Genomic DNA, 18662 nt, shown 5'->3' on the forward strand with positions numbered 1-18662 from the left:
ACCCGATATGGCTCCCTGCGATTTTTTTCTGTTCGATCGAGTCAAAAAACCACTACTAAGAAGTAATGAAAAAATCGAAGACGGCTCTGATGGCTATACCGACAATAAAGTTCCAGAAATGTTTCGAGAGCTGGATCAAGCGCTGGGATAAGTGCGTTGCAGTCGATGGGGAGTATTTTGAAGGGGACAATATCACTTTTGATGAATAAACTTGTATTTTGAATTTTCTGAATGAATTCCGGGAACTTTTTGATCAAAGATACAAACGTTTCGATACCGATCGAGTCATTTTCAATGTGAACACAAAACCATTACAAATCTCAGAGTATTCGGTAACATTATAATATCCAATAAAACGTTGATAATTTTATTTTCCCTATTATCGTGCTGTCCATATTTAGCATCACTTGACAGATGTAAAAGTGAACTCATCTCACTTCTTCTCTACAATCTTACAAATAATTCGAAATAATGACCTGGCATAGCGTTACGGTTTAAAAGTGTTGTATTTTATAATTATATTTATATATACCTTAATTTATCGTGATGATGTGCGTCAAACGCCGAGAAAAAAACACAGAATTAACCAAGTTACGTATAAAACAAGCAATGATACATTGGAAAAACACAAGTATCCCTTAAGCCGTAATCACACACATTGAAACATTGAAACATTGAAACGAAGAGAAGACGGAATTATTAAATATCTTACAGTATAATTGGCTCGTAGCCCTTCTTTTATTTATACATTTATTAAAGTATATTTTATTATATTTATGTGCACTAATCACCACGTAAACTCCTGCTTCATTCTCGTTTTTAATCTGTTACATATTAACAAGGTCATGATCCTAAGTAACCTCCAACAAGTTTGACCCGTCGATCATTATCCATTAAAAAGTTAATAAAAAAGTTTAATAAATCCGTATAACAAATTAAACTAACAAAGACTCCTTATAAATCAAAAGAAATTAGAAAGAATAAGGGCAATAGGAGTCAGGCGCAGAAGACGTCGCGCAAGTAATATACCCATAAAGCGTAAAACTTCTTTATTCTACTAAACGCGCTTACATGTTTCGGCTCACTTTTGAGCCTTCTTTAGAGACAACACAAATTAACATATATAAACTGTGAATAAAAGTTATGGTGAGCTTCCCTACATCGAGAATATAAATGCCAGAAATTAAACCCAAATAAGAATGAAAGAAAAAGAAATAAGAAAGAAAATATTAGAAATATCGAAATAGAGAATATGAAAAACTAATTTATCAAAAAACTTTAAGATTATAATTAATTATCCCGAAAATAAGGACGCTCACCGTGATCACAAAGCACCATATCGCAAACATTACTATTAATAATTAAAAAACCGGTTCTTGATATGTTGGCCAGTCAGTATCAAACAAAGTGAGTCACTTTTAGATTTAGCTTTTTAGAATATTTTTCGAGATTACAAATGGGAAAATCTAACGTTAAAACGTTAATCAATTCCAAGAAAATGAAAGTTGGAAAGTAATCAAAAATCACGCCAGAAGTACTCATTACTGTGTACGAGCGACATTGACTGACTAGGCGCGACAACAACTCGACCTTTTATAGCTTGTCTATAATCGGAAGATAGGCCCCTCCATATCCGTCTGCAAGTTGAGTCCGTGCGTCTGTCTCTTGATGAATATCATCTCCGAAATCCTCTTCCTGTAGTATGGTTCCTCGTCCAATATTGTAACGTTGTCCCAATCGAAATCGTGGCCTTCTTGTAACCGATGTTCCGTTATAACATTACGGGTGGACGTATTCCAAAGTTTAATAAATAACGTCCTATTTCTACTACATACAATGTTAAGAATTATTTTAAACCTCCTCTCCTTACATAATGACTTTCTACACGAAAGGAGATTCACCCCACCCACCCACCCCCTGCCCACAGGCATCTGACTTTTCACGTGAAGCGAGATCCGTCCCACCTTCTCTCATGATTAGAGGCGCATGACTTTCCACAGGAAGTGATGTCCACTCCAAACCTAAATATGTTTTGGATTTGATTATTTTTTTTGGACCTTACTTCATGTGGAAAATCGTGCGCCCCTAGACAGGAAGGGGAGCCAAATTGACTCGAGCGGCGCGCTTACCAGACCATTCCCATTTCCCGCGAACGATCGATGCGTGTACATTTGATAATAGTAGGCCGGGAGGGCGTGCGTATTCCGCTATCTTTAAAAATTAATATCTCATTAAGGGGATGCTGGAGCTGCCTGTATTACCGACTGTATTATTAACTAGCACATTTTTGACATTTTTGTTCCTGCCGAATTTATACTTATAGTTTTACAAAATAAAAATTCCTTTTCTACGATTAAAATGTACATGCTAATATATTTGTCACTGGTGTATTAGAAGAAATTCGACAGGAACAAAAACGTCAAAAACGCTAATTTTATCGTTTATAAATTAATTTATAATAATAGGCGTTTATTATAATAGACGGTTCCAGCATCCCCTTAAGAGGATCCTAAAGCCATCTGTATTACCGACTTAAACGCAATAATTTTGGTATAACAATTACTTTTTTCCTCGTTTATAAATTTGAAAATCATTTTCCAGGATTAAACTATATGCACTAATACGTGTCTGTGAGGAATTTATGTCGAGAACGAAAAAAATTATTTAAATTGAGATCTTTACCATTTCTTAGTCCAATATAGCGTTAGAGCTATCAATATCGTAACAACATTTGCTTGATATAAAAGCTTTGCAATCTGTACTTACGAAATTGTGATACAATTGATAATTTGTTTCAGAGTATCCTACAGCAGTGACGGCTGAAATAGTCGATGTTAACATGAACTCGTTGGACGGCACGACGGGAAAGCCATTAGACGTTGATTTGCCACCAACTCTGCCGATGATCTTCGGTACGGAAAATTCAACATCGGTTTCAGCGCAATCAGGATCCACAGCCCTAATGCCCTGCGTTGTCCACAATCTAGGAGAGGGCACGGTAAGATTTGTTGAAATATATAATTCATTGATTGACGCATGCGAATTTTATGTATAAATAGACGGGACATAGATACAATACTCTATTTATTTATTTATTATTCTGAAAGTGTCAATGAAATAAAATTTATCATATTGTATATACATACATAAAGAACTTTTTTAACACAGTTTTTAAAAATTGAAAAATTTTATTCGATTATTTAATACAATATCCCGGTAGAAGATTTTTCATACGTATTTAATTATATATGCAGTATATGAATGGTTATATACAATTATACAAAACTATATATGAAATATATATATATACATATATACATATACATATAACGCCTTGCTCGGCGTCGAATGATTCCGAATTGCCTTTATACTGGACTTAGGCAGTTTATCAGTTGTCTCCATCTCGTACATCGCATCGGTCGGCCAGTTCCTTCAAGTCCCAAAGCTCATTGATGCGTCTGCTATGGATTCCCAACGAATTCACCTCCTCCAAGGTAAATCGGCGCCAGTTTTTTTACGGGCATCTTCTTTTCTTCCTCTGCGGATTGTACAAGGGCGCGGTGTAGACTTTGCTCTGATGATTCTTTCTTAATGTGTGTCTAATTGTAAGCCAACTAAATTTTTTCCTCCCTATCTCCATGTTGTATCTCGTTGTTTAGTGCAGACCCACAATGTTTCATTGTTGATAATGTTCGGCCAGAAGATACGAAGGATCCCCCGAAAACAGCAGTTGACAAACACCTGGATTCTTTGCTTGATTGCATCTGTAACAAGTCAGATCTCACATCCGTATAAAAGCACAGAGATTGCGTACGATCTAATGATATGTAACTTGGTCTTGATGCTGTAGGTGGCAGAGCGCTATATCTTGCTCAGTTGTACAGAAACACTAGTCTTCTTGATTCTAATTTCCACATCTTTAGCAGCATCGCTATCTTCGGTAACTACATATACTTCCCAAGTATAGAAACTCGTCTATTCGCTTAATTGGCAGTTCACTGAGCTTTAATGGCCGGCTGGAGTCTGCATTGATTCGCATAATAAACTCATTCCCTTGGTCTTTGCGACGTTGATTTTGAGATAGACGACTCCATTGCCAAATCGTCCAGTTTTTGTTGTTGTCATGCCGTTGATGTTGTGTGACAGCTCACATTTGTCGTCCGCATAATCTAAAGATTCCAGTCGCCTATTTAGTCTATCTGAGGGGCTTCCATACGATTCCTCTCGGCTTGTTTTCCATCGCATGCCTCGCTACCGCATCCATGACGATCAGAAACAGCAATGAGGAAAACAAGCAGCCAGAAATGATCTCAAATGGTTCTGACAGTCCTCCCTCATATAGGACGTGACACTGAAATTCCTCATTACTTTTTTGTACAAGGAAGCATGCCTTTTACTCAACTCTGCCCAAATGCATTCGCAGTTGATGGAATTGAATGTCTTCTCATAGTCGACGAATAGGAGATATCTACGAATGGAGAACATTTCGACAGACTATTTCTGAGCATATTGATTTAGTCGATGCAGAATCTGCCAGCTCTAAAACCTACTTGTTCCTGTGTGTTCTGAGCTTCCCGTCCATAAGCTTGATCATTTGCGCCAGAATCACCTCCATGAAAATTTCCATAGTAACGCATAAGATGTTGATGCCACGCCAATTGTTACAATCAACGTTCAAACAACGTTCGCGAAATGAAGAAATCATGGGGTCCACTGGACATAGTTTTGTATTTTTGTAATATAGATAAAATAATGTAATGTGTTATAATTACTTTTTTGTATGTGGCATATCATCCACATGATGGCATTTTTTAACACTATCATATTTCTTTATTTTTAATAGTAAAAATATTTGTATGAAAATATTTATCAGCTATCATACACAAGTAATACATAAAAGATGGAAGAAGAAGGTTGGTATATAGAAGTACTCTAAACTAAACAAATAATTATACAAAAATCTAATTTCTCTTGAGGGGATCCTAAAGCCGTTTATATTACCGACTAATCATAATTTTTGTTTAACAATTACTTTTTCCTCTTTTACAGATTCGAAAATCCTTTTTCCAGGATTAAAGTATATACGCATTGATACGTCTCTGTGAAATTTATGCCGAGAACGACAAAAAATTTTTCTTAAGATTTCAATTTCGAAATTTTTTGTCGTTCTCGGAATAAATTTCATCTCACAGACACGTATTAATGTGTATACTTTAATCCTGGAAAAAGGATTTTCGAATCCTGTAAAAGAGGAAAAAAGTAATTGTTATAAAAAAAAGACGACTTTAATTTTGAAAAATCTTTTTTATTAGGCTTTCAATCACAATTTCGCAAACTCAGGATTGTTTGTGCATGTCATACGCTTCTGGGGAAGGTATCATTTGGTACGTATAACCTACAAAATTTCTGCACTAAGGGAATTATAACCTGAGGTGATAGCTGTGAGAGCTGAAATAAAGTAAATTTTTAATTTTTTCTCCGATTTTCTCATCAAATTTAGTGTGATTGGTGTGTTTTTTTTTGTGCGTATTTTTATTGTGTAAAAGGATTTGGTGATCTATAAAGTCAATTCGGAGAAATTGACAATCTGCAATTGTCGGCAATTTCTGTTGGTTTAGGATCCCCTTAAATGTGGCATAATCCTCTCACTTATCTTATATTAAATTTATTTGTTTAACGTATTTCGTATACGTTAGATACGACTTTCTATTTAAATCGACTCGCTTATTTGGAAAGTTGTATAAATTCAGTTTTGAAACATCATGCATTTCAATGAGATGTGAATATGAACCGAAATGCGACACGCTGATCACAGTCGGATTTTCGGAATTGAAGTTATACCATCTTCAAAATGGATTGGTATTCGAAATGTCACGTCGATGTGCCCGTGTGTTTTTCGTTAAAAAACATGTTGATATCTGCGACATAACGAGATTTTGTACGAGAATAGAATAACCCAAACACATTTAGAAAAGTTTAACGCGGCATGTGCACCGTTGCTTTGTAAAATTCCGTGGTTTAATCTCGCTTTAGAAGAACGTAATTCATGGCAAGAGAATAAATGCAGCTTACAAGTTGAAGCGCTGTTTAATTAATCCGATATCTTTACAACTGCTTTCAAGGTTTTTTACGCTCGCCATCGCGACTTTACAATGTACTTATGTAGCAGCCATGCAAGAATTTTTTTACCAGTTGGTACAATGTTGTTATCAGATTTGTTTTCTTTGTTTACATGATAATTTTGCTCGCGCGCGTATCAACGCGAAGTTTTTCTTAAGAAGAGCGGAGATGTTTAGAATAGAATATTTCCGCGCGTGAAGAATGCACGAATAATCGGGAAGTCTGTTAAAACACCAAAGACGTCGTCGTTGTTCCAACGGGTGGGTGTTAGCACAGCCTCATAACTTAATACAACTGGCATTTGCCCGCAATGTTGCGTTGATTTAACATGCGACGCAAACACGAAGCAATACAATCAAATAGAGTTTAATGAACCATTTAATGAACCTATTGCTCGTTCAACTTCATTTACCACTATACGTGCGCATCATAGTTGAATAACATGATGTAGGATATTAATTATTAGCTATATGTAAAACAGTTGACAATTTATCAATTCATAAAAAAATAAAATGTTACAACACATAGTTCACTATTCAAAAAGTATCCGCTCATAAATAACTATTGTTTCATTTTATTATCGCAAATTTATTATCATTTTGCATATATTTTATTTGCATATATAAAATAGGCATTTCAAAATATATCCTACTCAACAAAATTAAAAGATCACCTGTTCCATCCTGAAAAAATAGGCAAATTTTTTAAGATAGAACATTGTCAAAAATTATCATATCGAGATGTTTAAAAAGTATTTTACAGCTTGAAATCTATACTTTTCAGATTGGTAAAAATTCACTTTTTCGAACGCTAGAAATCGCATTTGTGTACAATTTTTAATTCATGCCGTGAAACTTCGCAAATTTTGTAAAGAATTTTGAGATTTGATGCATCTTCATTTATGTTTGTATAATTCCATAAAACATCAATAATAGCGTTTTCTAAAATACCGATCTGAAAAGTAGAGATATCAAGCTTATAAAATGCTTTTACAAATATCTCGATGCAATGATTTTTGACGAAGTTCTTCTATCTTAAAGTTTGTCTTTTTTTTGCAGAGTGGAACAAATGATCCTTTAATTTTATTGAGTAGTGTATAATCATAATTTTAAATATTAATACATTTAGGTAAAAAGACATAGTACCAGCGACTATATATAAAGCAGCTATTTAAGTTTTATAATATATAGAATTAATGTGACAGTTATCTAAGTTTTATATGTAGAATTAATGTGTACATAGTTGATTAAACTAATATTTTATAGTTATTGCAACTATCAAATAGTTTACTCAAAAAACTATGCAATTCTACTTATTAAACTTGTGTCATCTTTAGCGAAATTCCAAACCGTCATATCGCATTAACATAACGAAAAAATTTAAAGCATCATTTAATTAATTTATTATTTATGATACTTTGATCGTTATTATTCGCGTATGATCGTATGTATTCGCGGTGATATGTAAATAACGATGCTGTTACACGAATAATGTGAAGAATAATATATCTTCTTCTACCCTTTTCGAGAAGATAGTGAAGTGAAGTTCTTTGGAGCTCAAATATATACGTTAAGAGGATACCTAAAAAAAACATTATTAGAGTATTTCATAAATAAAGTAAAGACAAATAACGTCAGAATTGTGTTTACTTACTATTAAAATTTCTGATGTGAAAGAAGTAAATTTGAGCAGCATTTATTACAAAATGAAATTAAGCAGGGTTGGGGACGTGTATTTGAAAAATTTTTATTTAAAACTCCTTATTTACAATATGAGTACATTTACATTTCAGCAGAGCACATGAAAGTATTTTGTATTTAAAATCAAAAGGTTAAAAATTGTTTTGTAATTCAAATAAGATTGATTGTTAATCTCTCTCTCTCTCTCTCTCTCTCTCTCTCTCTCAATATTTGAAATATGAAATAAAAATACTTTCGATCTTTCATTATTGAAATACAAAATACAAAATACTTTTATATGCTTCCATGAAATATAAAAAACAAAATATTTCCATGTGCTCCGCTGAAATATAAAATACAATTGTCTTACAAATAATGTTTCTCAAATCAAGCGATACGATATCGTCGCGATACCGTGCATAAAAATATCAAACGGGCTGCTTGACCGCTTGATGTGTGAACGTTATTGCGTGTATGTTCGTGCCATCAAATTCGCGATTTATCTGGAATTTTGACATTAACAAACTTTAGATTAAAATTACTCAGAAACTAAAACCGTAATCAAAAATCTAAAAACACTTTTATCAATAATGTCATCGGTACCTCTCGATTGCAATCTGTTCGAATAAAATTGGTGCAGCCAATACCAAGATCTAGAGATCGAAGGTTTGTCATGTGATGTACATGAGACAGAGATAGAGTAAGAGAGATACAGTGCGAGAGAGAGAGAGAGAGAATCTGAAAGACTGAATATCCTTATATTTTAACAGCTCTAGTGGAATTTTTTCTTGACATGATTTTACTCTTAAAAATACATAGAAACACGCTGTTATTACATCTACAAGATACCGTTTTCTTCATACTGAAGAAATCTGACAGGTTGCAATAATAATCTGAAATCGATATAAAAAATAAAAAATTAGGTGAACGTGTAATATGTAATTTACATATTAAACAACAAAGATTTAAGTGACACATCTTACTGCTAGATACAATATTGGCACGGAAATATAAAAATCGAGTCTAAGTTGCGAGGCGTGTATTGCCCCTAAAAATGATTGGAATTGTTCGCGCGGTATCTCGTTTGTCAGTTATGCGGTCATTCGCTATCGTTCTCGCTATTCCTCGGGCGATGTTCCGGAAGTTATTACGGAATTATTACACCTTTCCCACGAGCGCTCGAGAATAATTGGCGCGTTATAGGACAGAGGAGAGCAGGCGCGCGTGAGTCAAATGGATGCAGGTAGAAATCGATAGGGACGGTCTTGTCAAACGAGTCGCTCGGTTGTTATACCTATCTGACTGTCGTTGTCCGATGCTGCATCATTTCGTGAATATATAAGGTTTCATCGCCGCAAACTGCAGAAATGAACGAGATAGTAAGATATCGCATCGAGGGAACGCTGAGAGCTACAAAGAGAATCCGACAGAGACCGTAATAATAAGGGTGCACTTTTTTCTATTTCATCGAATTGATATTTCAGAGAAAATTAGATACACGTGGTAAACTCATCACGATGCTGGTCATGATGCGATAGTGACGCAGGCATTTACTGCTATGCGACACTGCGAGAATCTTGTGCATACGTTTACAGTCACGATAGACATGAATTATGATGCGGCATATGGATAACAATGAAGATAATAAATGATCTACCGCATCTAGGAAAAGATATTTCTCATATAAGTAAAACTTAATTGTTTCTTTCTTTCAAATAATGACATTGAGATAAGAGACAAACTCTTTCTTGTTTTAGGAGATATTTCGTCCAAATATAGATAAGATTTTTTTATATCTGTCTAATAATTCGAACTTCGAATCAAGATTTATCATTAAATATAAACGATAGAATTTCCATTAAAATTTACAAGATCTAAACGACATAGTATACATAGTAAAAAATATTATGTATGTATGTTAAAGCTTAAAACTTGTCCTTGTTAACATTTTTACTTTTAACATATTCGAGTGTTAATTTGAGATAATGTGATTGTGTCATTTGAATATTTTGTGTTAAATTAATTTTCAACATTTCTTACTGTTAAAATTATCCAATTAATAAGTAAATGAATAAATAATAAAAATATGTAGTACACTTTAAATTATAAATTTTAATGTAAATAATTGAAATATATGTATTTTAATTTAACATATAAATATTAAATTTATTGACGAAATATACTTCCAAATATGCTCACACATTGTATCACTGTTACGTTCTTTCCGTTAATTTTTTACAAAATATTTTTATTATTTTCTAACATATTTATTTTGAGTTAAATTATTAACTCAAAAATTTAGATGTATTGTTTGGGACATACGAAATGTGTTAAACTTAACAAAAATTTTCTAACTATGTAGGTAAACTTCAAAGAGAGAGAGAGAGAGAGAGAGAGAGAGAGAGATATCTAAAATAAATCTAAAAGCTTCTTTTAAAATTTAATGATATTAGACGAACTCTCTCTCTCTCTCTCTCTCTCTCTCTCTCTCTCTCTCTCTCTCTCTCTCGGCGGAGATTTAAATAACGTGAAACTGGGATACGTTAAATTTGCTGTATATATTATAAGCTCGTGGCTCGCTTGTACACACTTCGCATCATCTTTTTCTGTTCGAGCGAATGGAAGTAACGATGTTACCATTCTGAGTGCTGGTAGGTTGAAAACACAATCACAGCTGAGTGAACTAGGTCGCATCGCCAACCTTTTTATCCGTAATTTACAGCAATATTTGGAATTCGTTCAAGAGAGATGAACGCTCCGGCATAAATCTAATTATAACAGGGTCAGCTAGATTGCGGGACTCCGCAATCCGAAGGCGTCCCGATATGAAAATACACGGATGCACGGTTCCTCCGTGTGTGTCAGCGATTTTAATGAAGTGCGATTGCGTGTATTCACCGGCTGGATACAAAAGATGTCAAAAGATCGCCCGAACAATAAATCAAGCGGCTCCAGTAAGTTAAATTCTGCGATTACAGAGGCTAGATTTGAGGATAAACGGAAGATGATAGTACCTGTTGTTGCGCGATCAAAGATGCTCTAATTAGTTTCCAGAGTTTTTCATGTACTAATTAAATAATTAGGGGTGTTTGTATTAAATAAAATATATATTATTTATCTGATAATATATTCTATTGATGAATTAATCAATTGTTTTATCGACAACAGTTAATCTTTTTTATGATATTTTAGTCCAGTTTGAATGCTATTTTATTATTTTGACAGTCTTCAAAAGTTTTGACGTGTAGATAACTGTAAATATAAAGAAAAATTTATATAATAAAAAACTTTTTAATTACGAATTACTATTTGAAGCTGAATTAGTGTCATTTAATTTAGAGATTTTTTACAAATGTTTTTAAAAATAATATAACTTTAACATTTTATTTTTTGTATAATATGTTACAATTAAATTTAATAATATACGTTTTTTTATTAAAACACTAATATTCATGTTTCTTTTCAAAAGAAAATAATAAATATAAAATTTGCCTATTTTTTATTTGTGTAGTGATCTATACATATTGATTCTTATGTATAATTGCATATTTTTTTAAAAAGCGGATTGGAAAATATTGGGAACAGTAAGACCAACATAGAAGAAATGTCTTATTGAAAAAGCATTCTAAGAATACGTATTTATTTGTGCGTATTATGCATATTTGCATATTTGTGCATATTTGCATATTTTCTGTATATTTTTATATTTTGTCTGCATAAAAAATCCGATGTCAAGTAATCCAATTATATAATCTACTAACAAAGCATTACCTATGCATTGGTGAAATAAGAATGTTATAAATAGAAATAAAACTATGCATTATTTAATTACAGTGCGCACAAATAAATGACAAAATGTTACTTAATGATGATAAGAATTAATAAGAAAAGAGATAGTGTGGATGAGAAGCATATATCGATATAATAAAAAATTCTAACAGCTTCTTTTTTAAAAATATGAATACCAGATATACAATATTTCACTGAATCTGCATTACGTGTATTAGATTTTGCACAAAGCTGAAACTTTTATTAAGACTCGAAGCGCACATATTGATCTGACGAGCGAAAGAAAGTATACATGAAATAATTATTTGAGTAGTGCTCATGTACTCTGTTAGACGCACTTGTATGCGTATAAAACACTATCATTGTATTAAGCGTAATCTTTCTTCTCGTCGTTGTGAATGCGTCACATTGAAAGAGCAACCGATTTGTAAAAAAAAAGAAATTGCATAACAACTCATCCCTTATCTTTTTTTGTCTCTCGGTCCATTCCTCTTTCAATAATATTGCACTAAAGCATTAGAGCATACAAGAAACATATTAAAATATTTAAATCAAAACGAGTGCCGCAGCTTTTGTTGCGCGCATCTCTAGTTCTCTCTCTCTCTCTCTCTCTCTCTCTCTCTCGCACGCGCGAACGCGCGCGCGAAAAGCCGATCTTTATTTTGCTTCTTCAAGACTTCGTAATTTTTTCTCACAAGTAATCTCCGGAAGTGTCGCGACATCGTTGTAGCGACAAGATGTGTAACCCGTATACGAGATTTTTCGCGGTAACGAATGATTGACGGACGTGAGGAAAAAAAATATAATGGCAACAATAAGGGATGGTTGTATTGTGTGGCCTTAAAACTCTGAGGTATTGCTAACGACTTGTATTCCGGTAATTGGGTTGCTGCGAGGAACCGTCTATGTGTGAAAGCAATGCGAGGGCGTTGGCGCTGGATACGCCGCGGCCGTTTCGATGATATCCAATCGTAGATATTGCTCAATAAGCGTGAACCGCTTATAGTTCGGAGAGGTGCTCTCAACTGGGATAGATAAATATGTACCGGTCTCAACGGCATTCAATATTTGATAGATACGAGCATGTACACCTGCTCGTGTGCCTACCTGTATGGCATCTAAAAAAATTGCGACGCGACCAATAGAGCACAGGAATAATACGCGTGATTTTTGAAAATTTTTAACTTCGCATAGCGCACAGAAAGAAAGGGAAAGTGCATCGAATGTGCAGCAGGTGCATTCTTCGTCAGATAGATCAAATCGCGGCGTTTTCACGCTTTATTTTTATTATATTATTTTCTCCGAACGTTAAATAACGGACATTAAAACAAATTTGTACGAATATTATGCGTGAATTTATCTGATATTATTTATTCATTTATTTATTTGTGCAGATATTTTAAAATCAGTCACACTTGCAATCCTTTATTAATAATATATATTAAATATTACTGAACAAAACGATGTCTTTCATCTCTATTCATTTCTCTATCTCATTCTCTATTAATTTAATTTGATTTTTATTTTAACAGATATAATTGAAAATTAGACCGACAAGAATAAATTAATTAAGAGAAATAATTCTGTTCTCGGTTATAAAACAGATCTTACAATTAGTGCTTACAAATATTTCAGTGTGAATTTATGTATATATTCAAGTTTACAAGCCTGCACTGAAATCTTTTTCAGTGTTGAAATCTAATTGCACAAATTTATATAACTTTAAGCATTTTTGGAATTAAATTTTTTTAATGAAATACAGTGGAAATACATTTAATTTAACTCAAAAAGAAGGTTTTTTACAAAGTTTCTTTGCAATTGAAAATGTATCATTTATGAAACTCCACTCCAGCGGTACATAACTTTGTGTAAACATTTTTGGCATTAAATCTTCGTGTCGGTGAAAATCCATTTAAAGGCATTCATTTGACATCATTTGGAGTATTTCTGCCAAAATTCATAACAATCGAGCGTGAGTCGGAAGTTCTGATGAGAATTTCTACTGCCGTACGATGGACATGTATGGCATAACTTGAGAACTGACAAATACTATATATATATATATATACGAGTATAGTAGATTGTAGGATCTGCGAAATTTTCTGATAGCGACCGACCTTCGGCCGGAGTAAAGTCTGAAACAGCAGTAAATCGTAATGCTATGAATCAATTAATTTGTACATTTTGCGTTGTAGACACAGCCATTATCATGAAGTTTATTCTTCGAACGAAAATATATCATTTATATTTTTACAATGGTAATTACTCGAATGTTCTACTTAGATAAAGTGAAAAATTATGTAACTTTATATTTTATTTATTCTTATCATTGTTGCTTTTTAATTATTTCCTAATTTGTACCAACTTTGTTTTTACACAATTTTTTATCATTCATTACATTTTATAAATAACAATTTAAATAACACATAATGAAATAAAAATAATAAAAGTTGATATTCGAATAAAAAATATGTGCGCTTTTTATAAATGGTCTATACAGATCACTTACCTATATATTTATTGTAAATTCATGGTTTGTGTTAACTTGATATCATCGCAAGTAAATGTGATGCCGTTATTCATGTGTAAAATGTACATGTTGCATTTTATACATAAATAATGCATTCAAATTTTACACCCCGAGGAAGCTCACATACGTACGAAATTACAGTCGCATCCATTATCGCCGCCATGTACATATCTCAAAATGCATCAGTATAATGAAAATGTTCGAAAATAAAATTCCAACGGATGCGTCAAAAAGAAAAAAAATATAGTAACATGCTAGAACAATCAAATATCAACGGAACGATTTCTCCGATACTGAAATGGTTTTGGAGAGAAGACCACGGTGATTTTGCAATTCACGAGCTGTGAATGGATCAGGATATCCACATAAGTATTCGTTCGTTTTCCGTGTGTATTTGCATCTCGTATACAAATAAACATAGTTGTCACGTTTGCTCGAGTGTATGTAAGGGAAGCCAGAAACAAATGTAACACGGAAAAGTACGACAAATGTAACAAGTGTTATAAAAAAAATGTCAATTGATCAATAATTGTTTTCTTCTATCTTTATACATCAATCACATCCCTCCTTCATCTCAGTTATTGACAATACGTATAAACAAGCAGTTCTTTGAATTCTACTGTTTTATTGAAATATAACATCAAAAGTAAGTTTTTAATATCAGTTTCAATTGTATATATTTTGATTCTAATTAGTAATTACGTAAAATTCTCCGGATGTTTATACGTTGTATTAAATAGACATTGAACTTAAAGATAAGGCATAAAATTTGTTATGGTTATAGGCTAATATTAGATTAGCATGTAATAATGTACGTTAATGAAAGATATCGCTAATGAGCAAAGAAAGAAGAGCATAGAAAAAGCTGAATGGGGACAAGAGTAACAAGATATATTGTTATTTATTACTTTTGTCCCCATTCGTTTTTTTCTATACTTTTCTTTCCTTGCTTCCCTAGTACGTATATGTATATTGTTTATGAATTAATGTTTTTAGAATGTCAAACGCATTTATAAAAGAAAAACATCATGGGCTGGTTTCTACGAAAATATATAAATTAGCTGCATAAAAAATAAAAATAAATACAAAAATAATAGAATAATAACAGAAATAATAAAAATCCTTCTAAAAGTATCTCTTCTATTAATTTTATTTTTAAAGTTTTATTTTTAAAGTATTTTTAAACAGGAGTTACAATCGCCTCTATATACTCTTTGAAATATCATAAAGTTATTCGATAATAAATTTTTATTATTCATAGTAATATATCGATATAATGAATAGATTTTTTTGACAAATTACATTTCACTTTAGAAAAAATCATATTTCGACAACATACATATACAGTACTAGACAAAATAAAGTACGCACTCCAAACATTTTCACATTTATGTAAATAACTCGCCAGTCCTGGCAGATAGCATAATGATGAATGAAGTAAAAGAAAGGTATTTTAGTCTACATTGCAATAATGATTACAAAAATTTCAAAAACAATTCGAAATCCTTTAATAGTCAAGTCCGTTACAGTTATTATCAAATTTATCATGGACAAAATAAAGTACGCACAACATTGTTTATGAAAATAATAACAACTGGCGCTGTTGATGATGAAAGATACATAAATATATATATAACATAATTATAACAATGAAGGATATATAAACAAATGAATAAAGCAGGTTTGTCAGTTAATAATATTGCTAGAGATAGAGTATAGTAAGAATTCTTCATCAATGAACATGGAAACCAAGTAAATTTGTTTGCAAATTCGAAAACTGATAATTCAGGATTGTCAGAAGGGGCTTTCTAATAGAAAAATCGGTCGCAAGTATAATGTAAGTGAAGGCGCAGTCCGAAAGATATGGAAAAAATTCCAGGAGCTTGGCACAGTACCGAATAAGACAGAACGTGAACGGAAGAAAAAGACAAATCCAATCGAAGACCGCAGAATCATACGGGAAGTAAAGAAAAATTCAACTGTTACTAGTCGTATTATTCGAGAAAACCTACAATTAAATATTTCCGAACGAACGGTGCGGAGGAGACTTCGAGAAGTTGGACTTAGAAACAATTTTGCAGTGCGTCGTCCTTTGATTCGGAAGGCCAATAAAATCAAACGTCTGGAATTTGCAGAAAAATACGTTAACAAGTCAGTGGATTTCTGAAAAAAGGTCCTTTGGAATGACGAAAGCAAATTTGAACTTTTCGGTCATAAACAGCGACCACAGGTCTGGTCAAAGCCTAGCGAAAAACTTATCGACAAAAATATCCAAAAAACACTCAAACATGGAGGAAGCAGCATAACAGTGTGGAGATGTTTTGCGTAGTCTGGTTTGGGAAATCTAGTCAAAATCGACAGTATAATGATAGCAGATGTATACTTTGATATTCTCAATGAAAATTTAGAAGAGTCTCTGCTAAAGGTTGGTCTGGAGAACAACTTCATTTTTCAACAAGATAATAATCCCAAACATACCGCTCGTAAACCTACCGCTTTTTTTCATACTTCTGGGATCAAACTGCTCGATTGGCCAGTGCAATCGCCAGATCTGAATCCGATTGAAAATTTGTGGTCGATTTTGGACCTGAAGCTTGATAAAGGAGAAGTAACAAATAAAATTAAATTGTTGGAAGCATTGATGAAAGCATGGAAAAATATCGATCAGCAACACATCCAAAACCTTATCGAAAGTATGCCTCGACGTTTGCAAGCCGTCATACAAGTAAAAGGTGGTCATACAAAATATTAATTATAAACTTTGTCTTTATTACACTTTTTTTCACTTGCGTACTGTATTTTGTCCATGATAAATTTGATAATAAATGTAACGGACTTGACTATTAAAGGATTTCGAATTGTTTTTGAAATTTTTGTAATCATTATTGCAAAGTAGACTAAAATACCTTTCTTTTACCTCATTCATCATTATGCTATCTGCCAGGACTGGCGAGTTATTTACATAAATGTGAAAATGTTTGGAGTGCGTACTTTATTTTGTCCAGTACTGTATACCATATTTTTCAGTAAACTAAAGCGTACTACATCTGGTGCAAACTACATCTGGTGTAAAAATTTTTTTGATATATAACTAATAACAGGGGGAAGCTGCAACAAGTCTCCAAACAGAAGAATGTGTTTTCTGCCAAAGAAACCATCATCTGTATCTAAGTAAGTCGTATCAAAGATTTCACATAATTGTAGATTGATAAACATAAATGTCACATTCGAAATCATGGATACTTCATCGATTATAAATAATTCGACAGTCTTTAATTTGTCTTTCAAAGTTTTCAAGACCATGTCTGAAAAGTATGTATACTTTGCCGTAGATTCATGGGTCACGGGTAGCTGAAACATTCTATGGATCGTCAAGCCATCGATATTGAATGCCGTGATACCCGTGGGAGCAGATATGGCAGTCGTTTTTTTCAAATGTATTCTGATCCAATGTTTAATCGTTTTAATAAGAAAACTTTTCCCTGTACCACCCTCGCCCACTTACGTACAGTCGCAGAATCTGATTTTTATTTTGTAAAACTTGGCATACTCTATCGAAGATTCTTTTCTGGTCTTCTTTCAATCGCGACATGATTTGCGATAAATCAATCGGTGCGTCAATCTTACCAAAATTTTGCAGATCTTTCATCGCATTGTCAGCTTCTATCGGATTGCAATCCAGTCCATCGTCATCGGATTTGTCTCTGTCTGCTGTTTTCAGATCATTTTTGCGCTTCTCGATTAATTCAGCAACGTTCTCAAAAACTTTCTGTATTTCTTCGAGCCTTTCATGATATTTCATTGCCTTCGTCAAAGCAGACGCTGAATTCTTAAAGGCATCCGTATAAGTTTCGTATGCACCTTTGAGTTCACTCAAATCTCTCCACGGTTTAAACAGAAAAAGCAGTGAGTAAAAGTATTTTTTGGATTCAGTTCTTACATTAAATCGATAATGGTTAATTAAATAATACTTTTTTCATTTTTTTAAACATAATCCCGATACAATAAGTTTGTAACATTCGACTTCGTCATTTTTTGACACCTGTTTCGTAATTTCCCAGATTCTGGGAAAATCGTACAAATTCTAATTCCTTAGATCTGCTTGGATAATAATCATCGATGAGCGACGGACAATAAATATTCGTAGAATTTTCATCGAGAGCTTTGTGAATGAAATTTCATTGAATATTTTAACCTTTCTGTTTCTCATCTCATTAACGTCAATCCATTTGACAATGGTATCACTGTCCGTATCATACAAGGGATTCCCTAGTAATATGTCCGCAGCTTCTAAAGCATCGCATTCTATGTTATTCAAATTCCACAGTTTCGATGCCAAGGGTTTATTAGAATCATTGCAAAGTCTATATTGCATTTTTCCGACTTTGTCATGTATTTTGTTAAGTATGAGTTTAAAAACTGATGATTCTCCCCAATAAATTGTATGTCCATATTTCCCTCCCAGGTTAATTTGATAGCCGGATTATAATTATTGTTAAACGGTTTCTAATATGGCTGTCCGCGGCCCATTATCATTGGGGACC

The 18662-nt window shown here is 33.0% G+C and overlaps 1 protein-coding gene across 2 annotated transcripts in view; it reads left to right on the top strand.

The window, feature by feature from the left end:
- Nucleotides 1–18662, top strand: part of LOC108723487 (uncharacterized) — a 56267-nt gene that overhangs the window by 11431 nt on the left and 26174 nt on the right. The window contains exon 2 of one of the 2 annotated variants that reach the window (XM_018449290.1): nucleotides 2799–2998. In XM_018449290.1, coding sequence (XP_018304792.1) covers nucleotides 2840–2998 — 159 coding nt within the window. In that variant the 5' untranslated portion in view covers nucleotides 2799–2839. Of the gene's footprint in view, nucleotides 1–2779; nucleotides 2999–18662 lie in introns of those variants that run through there. The other variant, XM_018449291.1, reaches the window with a different exon arrangement.

This window comes from Mycetomoellerius zeteki, unplaced genomic scaffold, assembly GCF_001594055.1.
Source record: "Mycetomoellerius zeteki isolate Tzet28-1 unplaced genomic scaffold, Tzet1.0 scaffold241, whole genome shotgun sequence".
Taxonomy (NCBI): Eukaryota; Metazoa; Arthropoda; class Insecta; order Hymenoptera; family Formicidae; genus Mycetomoellerius; species Mycetomoellerius zeteki.